Source organism: Polypterus senegalus, chromosome 7 (assembly GCF_016835505.1).
Source record: "Polypterus senegalus isolate Bchr_013 chromosome 7, ASM1683550v1, whole genome shotgun sequence".
In the NCBI taxonomy this organism is placed as follows: Eukaryota; Metazoa; Chordata; class Cladistia; order Polypteriformes; family Polypteridae; genus Polypterus; species Polypterus senegalus.
The window spans coordinates 85,875,243-85,895,352 of NC_053160.1; the positions used below are offsets into that span (position 1 = coordinate 85,875,243).

Genomic DNA, 20,110 nt, shown 5'->3' on the forward strand with positions numbered 1-20,110 from the left:
ATTCCAGAGCATTAAATAGTGCTTATGCAAAGCTGAAATCAGATTCAGCCTTGTTTCAGCCAAATTGAAAGTATTTTTGATGGTTAATTTTACGTCTTTAATTCTCCTGAAGAAGTAGCAGAAAAGCTAAAAAGACTGATCCTGACATTGTCCAGAATGTGAATATGAGTCATGTTGTGTCTTAGTAATGCAAAGAAGATTCTGCTTGGCCTGTCTGAAAATGCAATATTTGCTCTAGCTAAACTGCTCAATATTAGTCGCTCGTCTCAGTTTTGTCCCCCCAGGTGCACTTGTTCTTAATTTCATTAACACCAAAGCAGCTGAAACTGATTAACAACTCCGAATGCTACTTAACTGACAAGATCAATATCCCAGAGGTTACAGTGACTTGATACTATACTTTGATTAAAATATGTTCCTTTAATTTTTTTGAGCAGTATATATAAAGGTGGAATCCTGTTATAATGAAGTTCACAGGACCATAAAATTGTTTTGTTATAACAGAAATTTCGTTATAAGGAATATGGGGAAAATGTAGTACATATATTGTAGTATTGTGACCGGGGCAGCTGGCAAATTGCCATGTGCAAGTAGAGCTCCACAACTCCTCTCCTGCATCTGGTAAACAGTAAACCAAGGGCAAAGCAATTGGTTGTCCTCTGGAAGATCAGGGTTGCTGCATACCATGCTTTTTGTACATTGTTTAACATTTAACATCAAGCTTTGATCTGCTCTTCCTCATACTCTCCAGACCATGTCTGCCACAGCGGTGATTCCGAGCCGGTGTTCTTCTAATCTGAAGATGGGAGCTAAAGCAGGATGGTCGCCCATGCCGTGGCTCCTAACAGCTCCTGTTCTGAATGAAATCATGACATTGTACCTACCTTCTCTATACAGTAATAAAGTACCTGTATTTTCCTTAAAAAAACTGGACTTATCTTCCTGTCTTTCGTGCAACTCTGTGATATAATCTTGACAATACCTGTATAAAAAACAGGGCTTCATGAACTGCAAAAGATTATTTTTGAAAATGAGACATTAGATGTAACTTTTTTTTATAGAAATACAGGTATGAAAATACAGAATGAAAATGAGACATTGGATGAAGATAAGACGTGATTCAAAAATGCTTTTGCCACGTTAGTTTTTTTAATTCCAGAATCAGCTTTTTTCAGGATAAACTGATGCTGTTTCTTACTCTTTTTTTGGTTCAACCCAAAGAAAACTTTGAGAAGTGCTATGAAACTCAAACATAACTACTGACGGTGACACTTGGTGGAGCACTGACTCAGAATTCGGCTATGTGTATAATGTCATGCCTACACACTCACTGAGCCTGCCTGAGACCGGACATTTTGCAAAAGAACTGTGTTTTTCTTTGTGACATACTTTTGCAGGGTTCCCGAGACTCGGCATAAAAAGTGTAGGAGCGGCATTAAGTATGTTTTGCACCACGTTTATTATCTTCAGTGGACATTTTTGGTTGAAAAAATGTTATACTGAGATTTACATTTCATTAAAACAAGATTTGTTCAGGCCCACAAAGTATTTCTTACTCTGAAAATTTTAATACTTCGGTATTCGCCAATATTGTAATTTATTCTGTCATTTAGAATATGGAACTAGTGCAGGAAGCACTTTAAGGCAGAGACGTCTTTATCTGTTACAACTCTACATAACGGACACATTTTTCTACTCTCTCAAACCTGCACAGTATTTAGCCTTTGGAAAACGTTTGGGATTAAAACACTTAAAGACTTGTATATAGGTAATGTCTTTGCATCTTATAAACAATTACGCTTCAAATGCAACTTCCCATCAACACAAATTTTTCCAGTATTTTCAAGTTAAAAACTTTATTAAAAGGAATCTGTTTTCTTCACCCTTCACCCAATTCTATTTCAGAATAAATATTGATCAGTCTTGAAGATTCAGGCAGCATCTCAATAATCCAAAAAAAAATTTAAAATCCTTTCCTTTCAAAGGTCCCAGGGTAAGGGGGGAGGGGGTGTAGGATATTTTCCTTAACATCTCATAAAAGAAGTGGAAGGGATGCATAGAGTACACTCTAGCTCCATATGCACAAAGCATTCAATCATCCAGCTTAAAATCTTTTATCAAGCACATTCAACTCAGTTAAAATTGTCCAGTTTGCATCCAGGCCAAGATTTAACCTGTGAAAGTTGCAATCTAGCTCCAGCCCCACTGGGCTACATATTTTGGGCATGCACTAAGTTAACATCATTCTGGACAAAAATCATTGAATGCCTATCAGACAGCCTTGGTGTCACAATCACTCCTAACCCATTAACAGCTGTGTTTGATGTACTACCCATATGGGCTTAAAGTGGAGAATGACAAATTGATTGTAAATGCTTATACCACATTACTAGCATGTAGACTTATCTTGCTCAACTGGAAGAATTCCAGACCACTTGTTACAATTTAGTTGGTAACTGATACTGTGCACTATCTTGCTTTCATCAGTCCACAAAATATTGCGCAATTTCTCTTTAGGCCAGTCAACGTGTTCTTTGGCAAATTGTAAACTATTCAGCACATCCTTTTTAAAACAATCTGATTTTGCACGGGCTTCTTGTTGATAGCTTGGCATTACATAGGTGTCTTCTAATAGTATCAGTACTCACAGGTAACTTTAGACCTTCTTTGATCTTCATGGAGCTGATCATTGGCTGAGGCTTTCCATTTTGGCTATTCTTTGATCCATTCAAATGGTTGCTTTCCATTTTCTTCCACATCTTTCAGGTTTTGGTTGCCATTTGAAAGCATTTGCAGTCATTTTAGTCGAGCAGCCTATCTTTTTTCTACACTTATTTATATGCTTTCCCCTCTCCAATCAATGTCTGGGACGACCCATTTTAGTCAGATTTTCAGAGAGAACTGCACTATAACCATAAAATATAAATAAGGGCCATAATTGATGCTTGTTTTTTCACAGAATGAATGACCTCACTAATTGAACTCCACACTGCTATTATTTTGAACAATTAATGAATCAGTTACACATAATCAGCAGCATGCATGTCATGACTGTTGGGTCTGTTAGTTTTCTATTACTCTGCTACACCTACTAGTAAATTATTTGCCATGTAGAAATATAATGTCTACCAAAAACAGCGATTGATTAGGTTAGTGATATCAAACTGTTATTGTTTTGAGCACAACTGTACTTGCATTAAATGATAGCTCTTTTTGTAATCTTTTATAAAGTAACTAAACATTAATGATGGATGGTTTCTGTGGTGGCTAATAATTTCACATAAAGGTAATTAACGTGCAAAAGTAGTACAAATAAGAGACTGGTTATAGGTATGTTTCTGGATGATACTATAGATAGTATATGGCCTGATCTGAAAGACCTGAAATGGGACATAAGAAATTTATAAAAACAGTATATTTATAGATAGATAATTTATTAATCCTAAGGGGAAATTCACAATAAGTAGTAAAAAGTAGTAAAAAGTATCCAGGGAACGAGTCCACATAAAAGAAAGTGATAGGAGTGATCAGTAAAATAGAGAAAAAGGTAGAAAAATAGTCGTACACGGAATAGCTGGAAAGGCTCCCACTCAGGGCGATGCTTGAGTCAGAAGAGAATAGCAATAAAGGAAAGTGAAAAGTGACTTTCTCCAACCCATGATGAAACCAGGGAGTTGGGAAGTGGAGGTTCGGTGCGTAGTGTGATCTCATTAGTAATAGCTAGTATGGATAAAGGGGAGAAGAATGTTTGTTTGTTGTGTCACATTAACCAAATTAATTCGGATTAATGTGTAAGCATTACATTTCAAGCATATACGGTATTTATAATAATTTTGATTGCACATGTACACATTTTTGTTGGTTTATAAAGTATTATAGTTAGTAATATATATTAAACTTTTTTTTTTTGGTAACTTTTCTTAGAACTTCATCTCCAGTACATCTTATGAAATTTTCTCCAGATGGGGAGTTTTTTGCCACAGCAGGAAAGGTATGTGCATGTGAGTATGTGTATGTGAGTTGTTTATTTATGCATACTATTTGTGTGCATGTGTTTATGTATGTATGCATGTCTGTCTGTCGATATAGAGATATATATTTGGTGCTCAGTTTCATATGTGAAAATATGTGATTTGTACATTTTTGTTGTGTGTGATCTTGTTTTATAAACACTGAAGAACAAGTTATGTACTACACTATTTCCTAAAAGATTCTGCACATATTCTTTGTTATTTATCTACCGTGTGCTGCATGTACAATGCATGTTTATTTTAAATGCTAAATTCTACATAATGCTCAACAACCACAGCAATTTAAAAATCATTTTTGAAGTCTGACTGTCAGAATTTATTTCTGTCTGTACAAAAAGTTATTGTTAAATGTATGAAGCTTGGTAACTTGGAAACTCAGTTTAGTTTTAGTTTTCCTTCATCGTGTATTTTTATTAGTTTTGCCTTTTTATATTAGTTATTTCTATATTTTGTCTGACCTTACTTGGAAACTCAGTTTAGTTTTAGTTTTCCTTCATCGTGTTTTTTTAGTTTTTATTTCACAAAGACATTTCTATTTTATTTTTATATCTATTAGTTTCAGTTTTAGTAATTATGGCATGTGTCACAATCAGACAGAACTGTACACTTAACAGATTTGGATATGAGTTTAATGTTCGTGAAAGCTTTCTACACTACATGGTTTACTATCTGGTTTTGTTTTTGTCTGATAAAAATGAGCATAATCAAAACTAGATACTGAATATGAACAATTTTACACAATTTTATAATGTTTAAAATATTTTCTCATGAAATCATGGAGGCTTAGGAAGAACAGGGCTCTTGGACTTGAATCAGTGTGTAGATCCCACCTAGCTGTATTGAGGGAAACAAAGAAAAACAAGCATTTAAGGGCAATATCAAGTATTTTGAGTTGTGAATATGAAATAAAAAGATAAATTAATAAATACAGAATAAATGCAAAAATCCATTAGTATGTTTAGTTTTTTGTCACTTGGCAGACTGTCTTCACCTACCTACCTTTGTTTGTATCGCTTCATTGTTAAACAATGTTTTTAGAGCAAAAGTGATTGGCCAGCAACAATATGCTGATCTTGTATGATGACCTAGTCAGTCTTTCGAGCAGTGCCGTTTTATGTTCAGAAACTGGGAGTGGTCTCCCCTAGACTTTCTTGTATACTCAGATATAGGGATGGATATTTGAGGAGTAAACTGCAAGACAATGACTATATTTTTATATTATGTACATTAAGAAACCGTCAACAACAAATCAAATTTATAATATATTGAACAATTATTATAAAAGTAAAGTTGAATAAATCGGACTGTGCAGCTGAATGAATAAAAAAAACAACCACATGCTGAATTTCTTCCATCTATCTAGTTGCGTTTTTATCATGTTTACACACAGACATGTGCACACACACAATTCCAAAAAACGGTATTTTTGGATTCTGGGAGGTCTGTAACGTCAAGATTCGTCAAAATATTGAAGTCGATTTTTTTCATGATTACTATACTTTCTCTGTACTTTGTATATGAAAAAGTAAAAATGATTTCTCCTGTGTGAAGTGGCAGGTAAATTGCTGTCAACAAACAGTAGTCACCTGAGAAATAAACTGAAACGTTACTCACTTGTGATTTTTCGGTCCATATGGTAAACATTTTGTTGACCAGCACATTTTGATTTAAGCCGTTTGAATTACATCTTGATATACTGTACAACAAGCACAAAGAAAGGCGGCATGTAAATCGCTTTTTATTTCATACGCTTTACGCACACACATTCAGCTTGCTCTGTCACAGCAAATGCTGTGTGAACACCTGTCCTCTGTCACCAGCTGCTGTTCACTGGATGAATATGTGCGGACGGCTCGTGGTGAATGACTTTCTTATTTTAGAGTTAAAACTTACAAGGGTTAAAGACTAACGGCAAGAATATTCATTCAAAAACTAAAACTAAAAATATTTTAGTAAATTATTTTATTTCAGTTAGTCTTTCCAGGTACTTTAAAAGTTTCATTTAGTTTTAGTTTTTCATTTCAGTTTTGTTAATTATTTCAGTTTACAAAAATGTTTTTTTAATAATAGTTTCAGTTTTGATTTTAGTTTTCGTTAACTATAATAACCTTGCTGCCTTCTCCTACAGGCATTTTAAGACAACCTACAGTGCAGGAAAGTATTCATAGCGCATCATTTTTCCACATTTTGTTATGTTACAGCCTTATTCCGAAATGGATTAAATAAATTTTTTCCTCAGAATTCTACACACAACACCCCATAATGACAACGTGAAAAAGCTTACTTGAGGTTTTTGCAATTTTATTTAAAATAAAAAAAATGTGAAATCACTTGTACATAAGTATTCACAGCCTTTGCTCAATACTTTGTTGATGCACCTTTGGCAGCAATTCCAGCCTCCAGTCTTTTTGAATATGATGCCACAAGCATGGCACACCTATCCTTGGCCAGTTTCGCCCATTCCTCTTTGCAGCACCTCTCAAGATCCATCAGGTTGGATGGGAAACATCGGTACACAGCCATTTTAAGATCTCTCCAGAGATGTTCAATCGGATTCAAGTCTGTGCTCTGGCTAGGCCACTCAAGGAAATTCACAGAGTTGTCCTGAAGCCACTCCTTTGATATCTTGGCTGTGTCCTGGCTGTGTCCCAGTCTGAGGTCAGGAGCGCTCTGGAGCAGGTTTTCATCCAGGATGTCTCTGTACATTGCTGCAGTCATCTTTCCCTTTATCCTGCCTAGTCTCCCAGTTCCTGCCGCTGAAAAACATCCCCACAGCATGATGCTGCCACCACCATGCTTCACTGTAGGGTTGGTATTGGCCTGGTTTCCTCCAAACGTGACGCCTGGCATTCACACCAGAGAGTCCAGTCTTTGTCTCATCAGACCAGAGCAGAGAATTTTGTTTCTCATGGTCTGAGAGTCCATCAGGTGTCTTTTGGCAAACTCCAGGTGGGCTGCCATGTGCCTTTTACTACGGAGTGGCTTCCTTCTGGCCACTCTACCATACAGGCCTGATTGGTGGATTGCTGCAGAGATGGTTGTCCTTCTGGAAGGTTCTCCTATCTCCACAGAGGATCTCTGGAGCTCTGACAGAGTGACCATCGGGTTCTTAGTCACCTCCCTGACTAAGGCCCATCTCCCCCGATCACTCAGTTTAGCTCCCTCAGCTCTAGGAAGAGTCCTGGTGGTTTCGAACTTCTTCCACTTACGGATGATGGAGGCCACTGTACTCATTGGGACCTTCAAAGTAGCAAAAATTTTTCTGTAACCTTCCCCAGATTTGTGCCTCGAGACAATCCTGTCTCGGAGGTCTACAGAGAATTCATTTGACTTCATGCTTGGTTTGTGCTCTGACATGAATTGTCAACTGTGGGACCTTATATAGACAGGTGTGTGCCTTTCCAAATCATGTCCAATCAACTGAATTTACCACAGGTGGACTCCAATTAAGCTGCAGTAACATCTCAAGGATGATCTGGGGAAACAGGATGCACCTGAGCTCAATTTTGAGCTTCATGGCAAAGGCTGTGAATACTTATGTACATGTGTATTCTCAATTTTTTTATTTTTAATAAATTTGCAAAAACCTCAAGTAAACTTTTTTCATGTTGTCATTATGGGGTGTTGTGTGTAGAATTCTGAGGAAAAAAAATGAATTTAATCCATTCTGGAATAAGGCAGTAACATAACAAAATGTGGAGAAAGTGATGCGTTGTGAATACTTTCCGGATGCACTGTATGGTGTATTACATTGTACAGTATATGTGACTATTCCAGAGGTACTCATGCTGAGGTGTGCCTGTAATTCTGACCCTGGATGAACCATATTCTTAGGTTTTGAAGGTTCCAGAGAAATACAGCCCTACTTTACAATGTCAGGGGAATCATTCAAAGTATGATGAAGTGGAGATACGTGAATGGGATTATAAACTTCATCAGAAAAAAACAATGCTTTAAAGGTAGTGACACACTTCTCCTAACATTTTGCAAACTGTTAAGCAATAAAACAATCCATTTAAGAGAGATTGAGATAGTGATGTTATTATTTTCTCAAAAAAATGCCTTTTGTGTTTAACCCTAATGCCTTAAGGAGTTTTTGCCATTATTTCATCAGAATTACATGCCCAAAATAAATAGCTGTTATTCTGATTATGTAGTAAAGTTGCTGCAGATTACAGAGGAGTCGTGTGTATAACACTCTTGCTTTTTTAAAGAACATCTTTATATAAATAAAAAACCTTACTTTAACACCAATATCAACTAAATAGAACTGAAAAAAATTCAGCATTTTATGAATTTCTTTCCAAAAACTGGCTTCAACAAATTCAGAACACTGGATTCAATTTTCATTTGTGCCCAGTCTGTCAGGTCTTGTACCAAGTTTAGATATCATATCCCTTAACATAACAAAAACTGTTTGGAACACTCTGAACCAACAAGTAAATAAAATGTGACTATGTTCACTGTTGAGAAAATAGAGCTGAGGAAGCCAGAAACGTTTGGGGAGCCAGTGGGCTCCTGTTTAAAGTAAAGCAGGGATGTTAAAAGGTCACAATAAATAGCATGCTTTAAAGCATAAATGAAAAAGAGCCCTTCAGTTGCTGGCATTCTGAACGTTGACTGCCTCCTCTCGGTGGCAGATACTGTATGTAGGTTTAAAGGGATCATTCCTGAAAGAGGTGGGACATGGTCATGGAAAACCAGAAGTACTGTTGCACAGTTTTCAGTCCACACCCCTCAGAACTGCAGATAGAAAAAAAAATGTCCCATTACCAATAGCACCCCATCTCTTCTTGGGGTGGTGTTTACCTGTCTGGAGCCATAAGATGTCTCCCATTCATGGTTGTTTGACAACCTGTAATTCTGTGTTTATCCAGATCTTCTGCTGGCATCTTAACAGTCGCCCCCACAAAGGTTTAGTATGTGTTTATTTTTTTTGCTTTTGCTTTTTTCTTGTATTTGGAAATAAATAATTGCCAGTACTTTTTGTTGACTCCTTGGTCCTCCAGTTGGTGTGTTGCACATTTTCATGATTCCTTAATTAAGTACTTTGGTCCTTCTCCAAGAGACCGTGATATACGTACGTTGGATCAGATGGCTGGGAATTTGGGGGTCCTCTTCAAAGTGAGAGATGCTGATATGCTGTGCGAAAAATGGAATAAAGCAGGTACACCATACCAGTTTTCAACAGCCCACTTCAAGCCCTGATCTTCAGTAGAAGGACACAAAGTCATTGTCCCTTATTAAAAAGTTGCTCATGTCTTCATGCTGTATTGCTTCATAATACTGTATTGTGGAGATGTCTTTGCAGGTGTCAGCTCTGAGATCTCTCACAGTATGTTTTGGATAGAGCTTGTGTTCTACTATAAAGACTGTGCTTTGGTTAGACATTCTTTACCAATATTGTTGAGGTTCTGATTAGATATTTTGTATGGTTTGCTGACTGTTGTACTAATTCAGTTATTAGTAAAAGCTGGGCACATAATAAATGACGATTTCTCTATTATCTATGTTATTGGGAAATGAGTTACAGGGAAAGAATTATGCTTCAGATATGATTCTATAATTTGTACCTCTCATCGTCATTATTTTCTGTATAGGAATTTCATGGCCTTTTCATACATTCGAAATGAATAACAATTTAGATAGATACTTTATTAATCCCAAGGAGAAATTCACATAATCCAGCAGCAGTATACTGATACAAAAACCAATATTAAATTAAATAGTAATACAAATGCATGTAAAAGCAGACAATAACTTTGAGTAATGTTAGCAGTTACTCCCCTAGGTGGAATTGAAGAGTCGCATAGCGTGGGGGAGTAACGATTGTCGTGGCGAAAAATTAATCTTCAGAAGGCTTTTTACCTAAAAATAAAGGCTATTAGGACTCGAGATAGACAGACAGAGTTTTAAGGCTTTATTGCAATAAATCAACCACATGGACTCAACCCATTTCGGCCGAATGAGATTGAGCACTGATCATTACAACAATTGAAGTTTTTATAACAATTTCTTATCATTTTTACCTCATTCCATTAGCTCATTCTGCACCTGGTTTTACAGTCCATTATTCCTCTTGGTGTCTGTTCGGCTTATTTTGATGGGTCTAAGACTGGGTGGATGGCTTCCTTTTACCATCTTTGGGCTTTTTCTTATGTCATTTCCTATCTTTTCTGACCTCGCTATAATGAGCTCTTTTGCCCATCTTCTCTGACTCCCTTTTACTCCTGTCCGGCCGAACCTTCAGTTTCCATGGGAACCCTTATTATCTCATTACTTTTCCTATCACTGGCCCCCTTGTGTAATTTATCTTTCTATGCTGTTCCCATTTTCTCTAACTGGCCAAGGCTTCGATTCCATATATGGGTTTCCTCTCATCGTTTTCTCTCTTAAGCCTTCCAAACTTTTTATAATAGTGACCTGAAGCTTAAGCTTTAATTAAAAAGAAGTATAGTATGTGCTTTCATTTGATCATTGCTTGGCATGCTTGATTTGTCTTAATTTCTACACTAAAGTTAATTGCTAATATATTCTTCTAGTATTTTTGCTAATGCCTGAATTTACTAAGATTTTCTCTTCATGCATTATGTCAGCGTGACCCTGCTTACAGCAAAAGCCTTTTGTTGCCTTTCTGCTGATTCATCAGCCCAGCTGCTTTCAGAGGCATCTTCTCTGTGCTATCGCTTCCTAGCCTTGAATCACAGGTGTTCTTAAACTCTTATCCTGTCCAAAACTGGTCTCGGTGTATCAATTAGCTGTTCTTTTCTTACTTTGGAAATTTTAATGTAAGCCTAAAAAATAATGCAATATAACTGATTTTTTAGTTAACTATTTGCTAGACCTATCTTATTTGCTTAACATTCTAATTTATGCTTAATCTTAATATTTTCGAAGCTTTTAATTACTTTTTATGGCTCTATAGGTTAATTTGCTATCCTCTCATGCTAATAAAAAATTTTCCTTCTACACAATCTCCTCAGTCTGTCAGTGGAACTACTCATCTGCCTGGAGATGACACTGTTCAGTGGATGCAGTGGATTCTTCATGATTGACAGGAGTTTTCTTAATGCCCGTTGCTCTGCTACAGATGTTAAACTGTCCAACTTTACTCCTACAATAGAGCCTGCCTTCTTAACAAGTTTGTCCAGGCGTGAGGCATCCTTCCTCTTTATGCTGCCTCCTCAGCACACCACCACATAGAAGAGGGCACTCGCCACAACCGTCTGGTAGAACATCTGCAGCATCTTATTGTAGATGTTGAAGGACGCCAGCCTTCTAAGAAAGTATAATCGGCTCTGACCTTTCGTACACAGAGCATCAGTATTGGCAGTCCAGTCCAATTTGTCATCCAGCTGCACTTCCAGGTATTTATAGGTCTGCACACAGTCTCCTCTGATGATCACAGGGTCAATGAGGGGCCTGGGCCTCCTAAAATCCACCACCAGCTCCTTGGTCTTGCTGGTGTTTAGGTCTTAAATGGTTTTAGTCACACCATTTAACAAAGTCTTGATTAGCTTCCTGTACTCCTCCTCCTGCCCACTCCTGATGCAGCCCACAATAGCAGTGTCATCAGCTGAACTTTTGCACGTGGCAGGACTCGAGTCATATTGGAAGTCTGATGTATATAGACTGAACAGGACCGAGAAAGTACAGTCCCCGCGGCGCCCTGTGTTGCTCACCACAATGTCAGACCTGCAGTTCCCAAGATGCACATATTGAGGTCTGTCTGTAAGATAGTCCACAACCCATGCCACCAGGTGTGAGTCTACTCCCATCTCAGTCAGCTTGTCCCTAAGGAGCAGAGGTTGGATGGTGTTGAAGGCGCTAGAGAAGTCCAAAAACATAATTCTTACAGCACCACTGCCTCTGTCCAAGTGGGAGATGGATCGGTGTAGCATATAGCTGATGGCATCCTCATCCCACCTTCTCCTGGTATGCAACTGCAGAGGGTCGAGGGCGCGGACCTGTGGCCTCAGGTGGTGAAGCAGCAGCCGCTCCATGGTCTTCATCACATGTGACGTCAGAGCAACAGGCCGGAAGTCATTCAGCTTATTAGGACGTGATACCTTTGGGACTGGGGTGATACAAGATGTTTTCCAAAGCCTCGGGACTCTCCCCTGTTCCAGGCTCAGCTTGAAGATGTGCTGTAGAGGACTCCCCAGTTCCAACGCACAGGCCTTCAGCAGTCGTGGCGATACACCATCTGGACCCGCTGCTTTGCTGGCATGAAGTCTTCTCAGCTCTCTGCTCACATGGGCTGCTGTAATTGTGGGTGGGGATGTCTCACCTATGCTGGTATCAACAGAAGGATGGTTGGAGGATGCAGTACTCCGAGGTGAGAGTGGGTTAGGGTGATCAAATCTATTAAAGAAGTTTTTCATTTGCTCTCTCCACATCTCAATTGATGGTGGCACCCCGCTTCGAGCTGCATCCAATGATAATCTTCATCTCCATCCCACACTTCCTTCATGCTGTTATTCTTCAACTTCTGCTCCAACTTTCTCCTGTACTGCTCTTTCGCCCTGAGCTGGACTCGAGTTCCTTCTGCACGCTTGAGCTCATGCTGATCACCACCTTTAAAAGCCCTTTTCCTCTAGATCAAAAGGCCTTTAATGTCACTTGTAATCCATGGCTTGTTGTTAGCATAGCAGCGTATTGTTCTTACTGGAACTACAATGTCCATACAGAAGTTGATGTAATCAGTTGTGCAGTCAACAGCCTCTTCAATGTTCTCAGTATGTGACCCCAGCAGTATATCCCAGTCTCAGAGCCTGCTCTGCCTCAGGGGACCACTTCCTGAATGAGCGTGTGGTTGTAGGTAGCGCTATCACTCTTGGTTTGTAGTGAGGCTGAAGCAGAACCAGGTTATAATCTGCTTTCCCAAACGCAGGCAGCGGGGTGGCGCTGTATGCGTCTTTAACGTTTGCAAAAAGTAGGTTGATAGTCCTATTTCCCCGGGTGTTACAGTCCACATACTGGAAGAAGGCAGGTAATGTTTTATCCAGCGTCTCCAGAGATTAGCACAAGTGCCTCAAGGTGCTGCGTTTGTAATTTAGCAACTGTGGAATGGATGACGTCACTCGCTGTCACCGCGTTCGCTTGAGGGGGGATGTAAACAATAACAACAATCACGTGTCCAAACTCTCTGGGCAAGTAACAGGCACGCAGACTTAAGGCCAACAGTTCGATGTCCCTGCAGCAATTGGAGATTCTATTGTTTACATTTCCTGAGTTGCACCACTTTGTATTGACATAGAGAGCGAATCCTCCTCCTTTCTTCTTCCCGCTGTATTTGCGTCTCTTTCTGCTCTAACTGTGCTAAACCCGGGTAGCTCCACGTTAGCATCTGGGATGGTAGTTGTTAGCCACGTTTCACTAAAACACAGCAAGCTGCATTCTCTGTAGGTTCTGACATTTGTCAGATCTTATTTGGTAGTGAGTTCACATTTCCCAGGATCACAGAAGGCACCGACGGTTTATAATGCCATTTTCTCTCAAGCTGCTTGGCTTTTATCTTATCTTTATTAAATTTATTGAATCTATTTTTGATCTTAAAACTCTCTGCTTATCCACAAGTGTTCACAGTAAACTTATTTGAAGAACTAAATTCTTTATGTTCTATTTTAAAATTCACTTCTTTATTGTCAACTTTGTTTCTGCCAAGCACTAAAAGAGCTAAAGCTAAATATTAGCGGGGAATAACTCAGAGAAACACATCTCTGTGTTTTTTGACAAATTGTGGTGTTTTTGTGTAACATTATATAAGCTAAATATTTTGTAAAAGCATTGTCATTTATTTAAGTATTATTTATTTGTTTTTCAAGGATGACTGCCTTGTGAAAGTATGGTATAGCACAAGTAACTGGCAGACTGCAACGATGCCCCTGGTTAATCTTCCAGAAAGAACAATGCAAAGTGAGGCTGACTACTCGTTTGTGTATCTTGCTCACCCACGCACAGTCACAGGCTTTGCATGGAGGAAAACAAGTAAATATATGCCAAGGTCAATATAAAATAAGTTATCTCTTTATAAAGAAAATCAATTAAAATTGTTTTTTTTTCTTGGTTACAGTAGTTAGGTTGTTGTTTGTTTTACTTAAAAATGCTTTAATTTAAAAGAAGATATAATAATAGTTTCCTGACTTAGTAATAAATATAGCTTGCTTTGCAATGCTGTTTCATAATTATATACTTTATTTTTCTCTCTGCCTTTTAATAATGTTTATCTAATCTTTTAAAAGTATACTTTTAAATTTTTTTTGAATGTTTTTGAAAATTCATCATTATAACTTAGATGTCTTCTTTCCCCCAGGGGTTCTGTTTGTAATGTCTTGCTAACATGTTGCAAAGATAATGTGTGTCGTCTTTGGACAGAGACTCTTTTACCTAATGATAGCTTATTGTCTGGAGTTCGCCACAATCGCAGTACTGAGTCTGTGACTTCAACTACTGGTCATAGTAGGCAAGCTACCAGCAAAGACCAAGTACAGGACACCTTAGAGGTAAGTTTCCTAAAAGTCATTTAAGGTCAGGTTTATTGTCATGTGAGCATAGGACAATGAAATTCTTATTTGCATGCCTCCTCAGAGCAGTGGCAATAGTTTAATACTGACAAAGACATACACACACAATAAGGAACAGGAGACTTCATACAAAGGTGTCTGTTACTGTTTTGAAAGAAGAGGGCAAACGGGATCTAACCATTATAGAAATAGAAGTGGAAGGCCCAGAGGTAACAAAAAAACTTTGAGGAATATGCACTTGTTGGAGCTACTTAATGATTCATGAACACCTAGTGCTGGGAGGGTATATCGGTTCATACCGAAATTTTTTTTTTATTTTTGTTATGATATGGATTTTTCTTATACCCCAACAGCAGTTTAAATAGCCTAAACAACGCTCGGAATGTGGCGCAGCAGGAAACTGTTTAAGGCGGGATCACTGCTACACCGCAAAACATGCATGCAAAAGAGTATATGCGTTAGTGGAGGTATTGAGCGGTGAAAATAGGGGATCTTCATTATTTTTGTTATGATATGGATTTTTCTTATACCCCAACAGCAGTTTAAATAGCCTAAACAACGCTCGGAATGTGGCGCAGCAGGAAACTGTTTAAGGCGGGATCACTGCTACACCGCAAAACATGCATGCAAAAGAGTATATGCGTTAGTGGAGGTATTGAGCGGTGAAAATGGACAGAGAACATTCTGAAACTAAAGCTGCAGCAGACGATAAAGTTGAACATGATGACACAGAAGAACTTTTGCTGATAAAAGGAGCCGTGTCTGTTTTCTGGAGATACTTTGGTTTTAAAAGGTTGGATGTGGATCAAACAACTATTTACTGCAAATGCTGTTGAGCTAAAATTGTCGCCGGAGGCAGCAACACGATCAATTTGCTGCACCACCTTAGCCACAAACATGCTTTGGAGTGCCATGAATGTATGGAACTATGATTGGCACCCTCCACGTCCTTGGGTAAAACTGAAAAGCTAGAAGACACTCTAGTTAGACGTCACTTGTAGATGTGTTTGCTAGAGGTACTGCCTACAATAAAAAAAGCAAGTGGTGAATTGAGACAATCAATGCCATTACAACCCATATAGCCAACGTGTCAGTGGACAGAGATGGTTAACATTAACAAAGTGTAGTTGGTTTACAAAAAATATTTACTATTTATTCCTTTTCTAAGACATGTTCAGTGCAATACAACTTTTGACAAGCATCTCTGGATATTTTACTAAGTCTAAATGCGATGTTTGAAAATATGTTGTCAAAATTATACTTTAAGATGTTTACAAAAGTTTCTAAATTTTGACTGCAACTGTCATGCAATGTGATTCCTTCTCTTCATTAGTGCCTCCCCCTTGAAAACTTTATGGGGCCCTGCAAACCTGTATTATATTTGGGTGCACATTAAAATGTTTTTTTGTACAATGTTTTCTCATGACAGTGGAATAGGTTATTCTTAGCCAGTCTACTGCAGTAATTGCAGTAGAAAATGTGGTTAACATCCACTCATACATTGGAAAAAATACCGTTGAATAGTGTGAAACCGGTATAATTTTGAAAAATACCGCAATGTAGAATTTTGGTCATACCGCCCAGCACTAACTGGGAGTCTCTAAAGGTAGTTGTATACTGATATCAGTGACCTCAGGAGGGGGTTTATGGCTAAAATACAAAAGAAGGAAGACTGAGCATGGGGCTAGGAGAAATTCCACAAAGCTCTCTTTTTTGTTATAGTCACTTGTTATAGTGCAAAGATGTATTTTGTACCTCCAAATGCAATATTCAGTGACGTGATTTTGGTAAACTCAAATTCACTGTCATCTAAAAGCCTGAGGCAGAATCATTTCAGTCATTACAAAAACACTTTTTTGCTTTGTTATTCCATGTAGAAAATGCAGTAATTTTGCCAAAAAATAAATGCTCTCAGGTTGCTTAAGATAGCTATGCATAAATGAATGTCATCAAGCAAAAATGCAGTGAAGCAGTGTTGTAAGGAGGGCAGAAAGTCTTCCAATATGGTTATTACTGAAAGATATTTCTCCTCAAGATGGTTAGTTACTGAACATGAAATATATATATTTTTTTATACACATGACTTCTATATTTTAGTTTTTTCTGTTTTTCTTCAGTTATTCAGGACAAAGTGAAATCTGTAATGTGGCGTTTGTCAGTCATGGACTATTTTTCTAATGTTTAAATTTAAGTGTAGAGTAAATAAATGTCACTCATGACATGTCTAGTTCAAGGTGTTTGTTGCATGTAATACTAGAATGTATTGTATTTTTCATTGCAACAGATAGCATACATCACAAAAGCTGCAACCTAATTAAATACATTTTATATATAAGAACATGATAAAAAAAAAAAGAATAAGTAATAATACCATTGGTTATCAGTGATTGTTACATAGAGGGAAGTAGCTGAGCGTTGACTGTGGGGCTGTCAAACCTGGGTCCTGCAAGGCCATCCTGCCCTCTTTATAACTGTTAATAGTTTTTTTTATTTTTTTATTTACACAATTTATTCCAACTCCCATTTTGCTATATTAAGGAGATCCGATCATCAGAATGTTTAATAGACTTGAATGAGATTAGTGTACCCTCTTCCATTCCTTTTTATCTCTTGTATATTTTCCTATATATTTTTTTCCTTTATTAAGTTATACTGGCACTTTATTTGTTTCCTCAGTTTTACAGCGGTGGGATTCTCAACAGCAGTGCTAACGGTTGCATATGTTGGAATGAAAAATGTAATGCATTTTGCTACTACAAGAGTAACAGAATACATTCCAATAGATACATTATAGGGGTATTCCAACACAATCAGTTTCTGTCTGTATATATAATGATACAATTCCTATTTACATCAATGGTTTCCTGTCAATTGTTTTCTTTATGCCCTTCCCTACTCTACAGGGTGGTCCATTTATATGAATACACCTGAATAAAATGGGAATGGTTGGTGATATTAACTTCCTGTTTGTGGCACATTAGTATATCTGAGGGGGGGAAACTTTTCAAGATGGGTGGTGACCATGGTGGCCATTTTGAAGTCGGCCATTTTGGATCCAACTTTTGTTTTTTCAATAGGAAGAGGGTCATGTGACACATCAAACTTATTGGGAATTTCACAAGAAAAACAATGGTGTGCTTGGTTTTAACCTAACTTTATTCTTTCATGAGTTATTTACAAGTTTATCTTTGTTTACAGCCATTCACATGTCGCAGAGGTTAACACGTGAGGAGCGGATAGAAATTGTGTTGATGTCTGGTGAACGCAGTAACCGGGTCATTGCTGCAGATTTCAATGCAAGACACCCTACGAGACCACCCATCTCCCATGCTATAGTTAGCAAACTGCTTGCTAAGTTTCGTGAAACTGGTTCAGTGTTGGATTTGCCAAAATGTGGACGCATGAAAACTGTCACTAATAAAGAAACATCAGTGGCTGTCCTGGCTTCATTCAGCAAGAGCCCACAGTGTAGCACTCGCTGCATGTCACTGGAGAGGGGCATTAGTCGAACATCCCTTCGGCGGATATTAGCTACTCACAAATGGCACCCTTACAAACTCCAGCTACTGCAGCATCTCAACGAGGATGACCTAGATCGGCGCACTGAATTTGCAGAATGGGCAAAACAAAAACTGGAACAGGACCCTCAGTTTACGCAGAAGATTTTGTTCAGTGATGAGGCAAACTTCTATGTGAATGGTGAAGTTAACAAACAAAACCACCGCTATTGGTCTGACACTAACCCACATTGGATAGATCCCTCCAAGACTGTTGGAACAAAAAAATTGATGGTATGGTGTGGTATATGGGGTACAAAGATAGTGGGGCAATTCTTCATCAATGGAAACCTCAAGGCCACTGGATATGCGAAATTGCTACATGATGATGTGTTTCCCTCTTTATGCACTGAAGCTGGCACGTTCCCTGAGTTTTTCCAGCAAGATGGTGCACCACCACATTGTGTGAAGAGTGGGAGAAGAGGGTTGCATTGACAATCCAACACAATGGGCAACACATTGAACACATTTTATAAGTGGTCAGAAACTTATATACTGATATACTTAATATCTCATGAAAGAATAGAGGTACGTTAAATCCAAGCACACCATTGTTTTTCTTGTGAAATTCCCAATAAGTTTGATGTGTCACATGACCCTCTTCCTATTGAAAAACAAAAGTTGGATCCAAAATGGCCAACTTCAAAATGGCCACCATGGTCACCACCCATCTTGAAAAGTTTCCCCCGTCACATATACTAATGTGCCACAAACAGGAAGTTAATATTACCAACCATTCCCATTTTATTAAGGTGTATCCATATAAATGGCCCACCCTGTACATCAATCTAAACAGTTTACAATTAAATTCATGTGTTAATTAAACTTTTTTTGTATTTTTATGTGTAACTGTATCAATAATAGTACATGTCAATATGTTTTCTTTGATTCTCTATCTGTTTTCAATTAATTTTTGTACTTAGTAGTTACATTAGGTCATTTATAGAGAATTTCACTTACTGAAAAAATGAAGGGTTAACATTCTAATATTCCTATATTTCTGATTGTACTAGCTATATTTTAATGAAAGATTTTGACAATGTAATGTGACATGGGTCCCACATCCAAATGTAGATATATTCTCTTAAATAACATGTGCAACTTGTTTTCAGCTAAACATAAATCAGCTTCATAAAGGAAGGAGGAGAGCAGCTGGTTTAGTGGCACATATGGGATATTTGCCTCATCAGCGAGATACTCATGAGGTACACAGGAACAACTCGGCTCTGCACGCAAATGCACTTTGTCACTTTCATATTGCTGCCAGCATCAACCCTGCAACAGGTAACTAAAGACTACATATTTATCTGAATGAATAGTGTGTTCTACCAGTTACTTTTCTCTAAATTCAAAATAGAAAATAGATGCTTATTTAATACTCAAGATTTTAAAATTGTATTTTTGTTTTTAAAGTTTTTGTTTTTATTTTTAAAGCAAAGCAATATCAGAATGAGTGGTTTAATTGAAACAAATGATGTAGTCCGTTATTACCTAATCAAGTTTTTCTCCCAGATGTTAGTTTTATGATGCTCAGTTGTAAATTTAAAAGACTTAAATGTCCTGTAGAAGTTTGAACTTTTAACATAAGCTATTGCAAATCAAAGTGTCAGTATCCAACTATAAATATTGACATCTTTCTCAGATATTTTAGAAAAAGAAGCTTTTGTTTTCAGTCATGGATATACAGGCAAAGGCAAGAAATTTTTTTTACTATAACTTGGATATTTTTATAAATTACTAATTTAAATCACGCTTAGAAAGTAATTCGAAAAAATCGTATGTAAGAATGCAAATTTGACAATTATGTTAAATCCTTTTTGATACTATTCAGTTTTTATAATTCTCTCAAATCAAACTACAATGTTTAAATCCATTAAATGATGATACACGTGAAGACAAATTAATGCATGTTTTTTTTTTTTTACAGTTTTTATTAATATGATAATGAAAATGTAAACAAGTGGCCTGTCTTATTTTAAAAATAGACATTTCAAAT

General features: G+C 37.6%; 1 protein-coding gene across 9 annotated transcripts in view; it reads left to right on the forward strand.

Moving 5' to 3' along the window:
- Window positions 1–20,110, forward strand: part of LOC120532692 (dmX-like protein 1) — a 315,909-nt gene that overhangs the window by 94,311 nt on the left and 201,488 nt on the right. For all 9 annotated transcript variants that reach the window (XM_039758971.1, XM_039758979.1, XM_039758975.1 and 6 more), the window contains 4 exons: window positions 3,925–3,991; window positions 13,859–14,037; window positions 14,347–14,536; window positions 19,227–19,398. In XM_039758971.1, coding sequence (XP_039614905.1) covers window positions 3,925–3,991; window positions 13,859–14,037; window positions 14,347–14,536; window positions 19,227–19,398 — 608 coding nt within the window. The remainder of the gene's footprint in view (window positions 1–3,924; window positions 3,992–13,858; window positions 14,038–14,346; window positions 14,537–19,226; window positions 19,399–20,110) is intronic.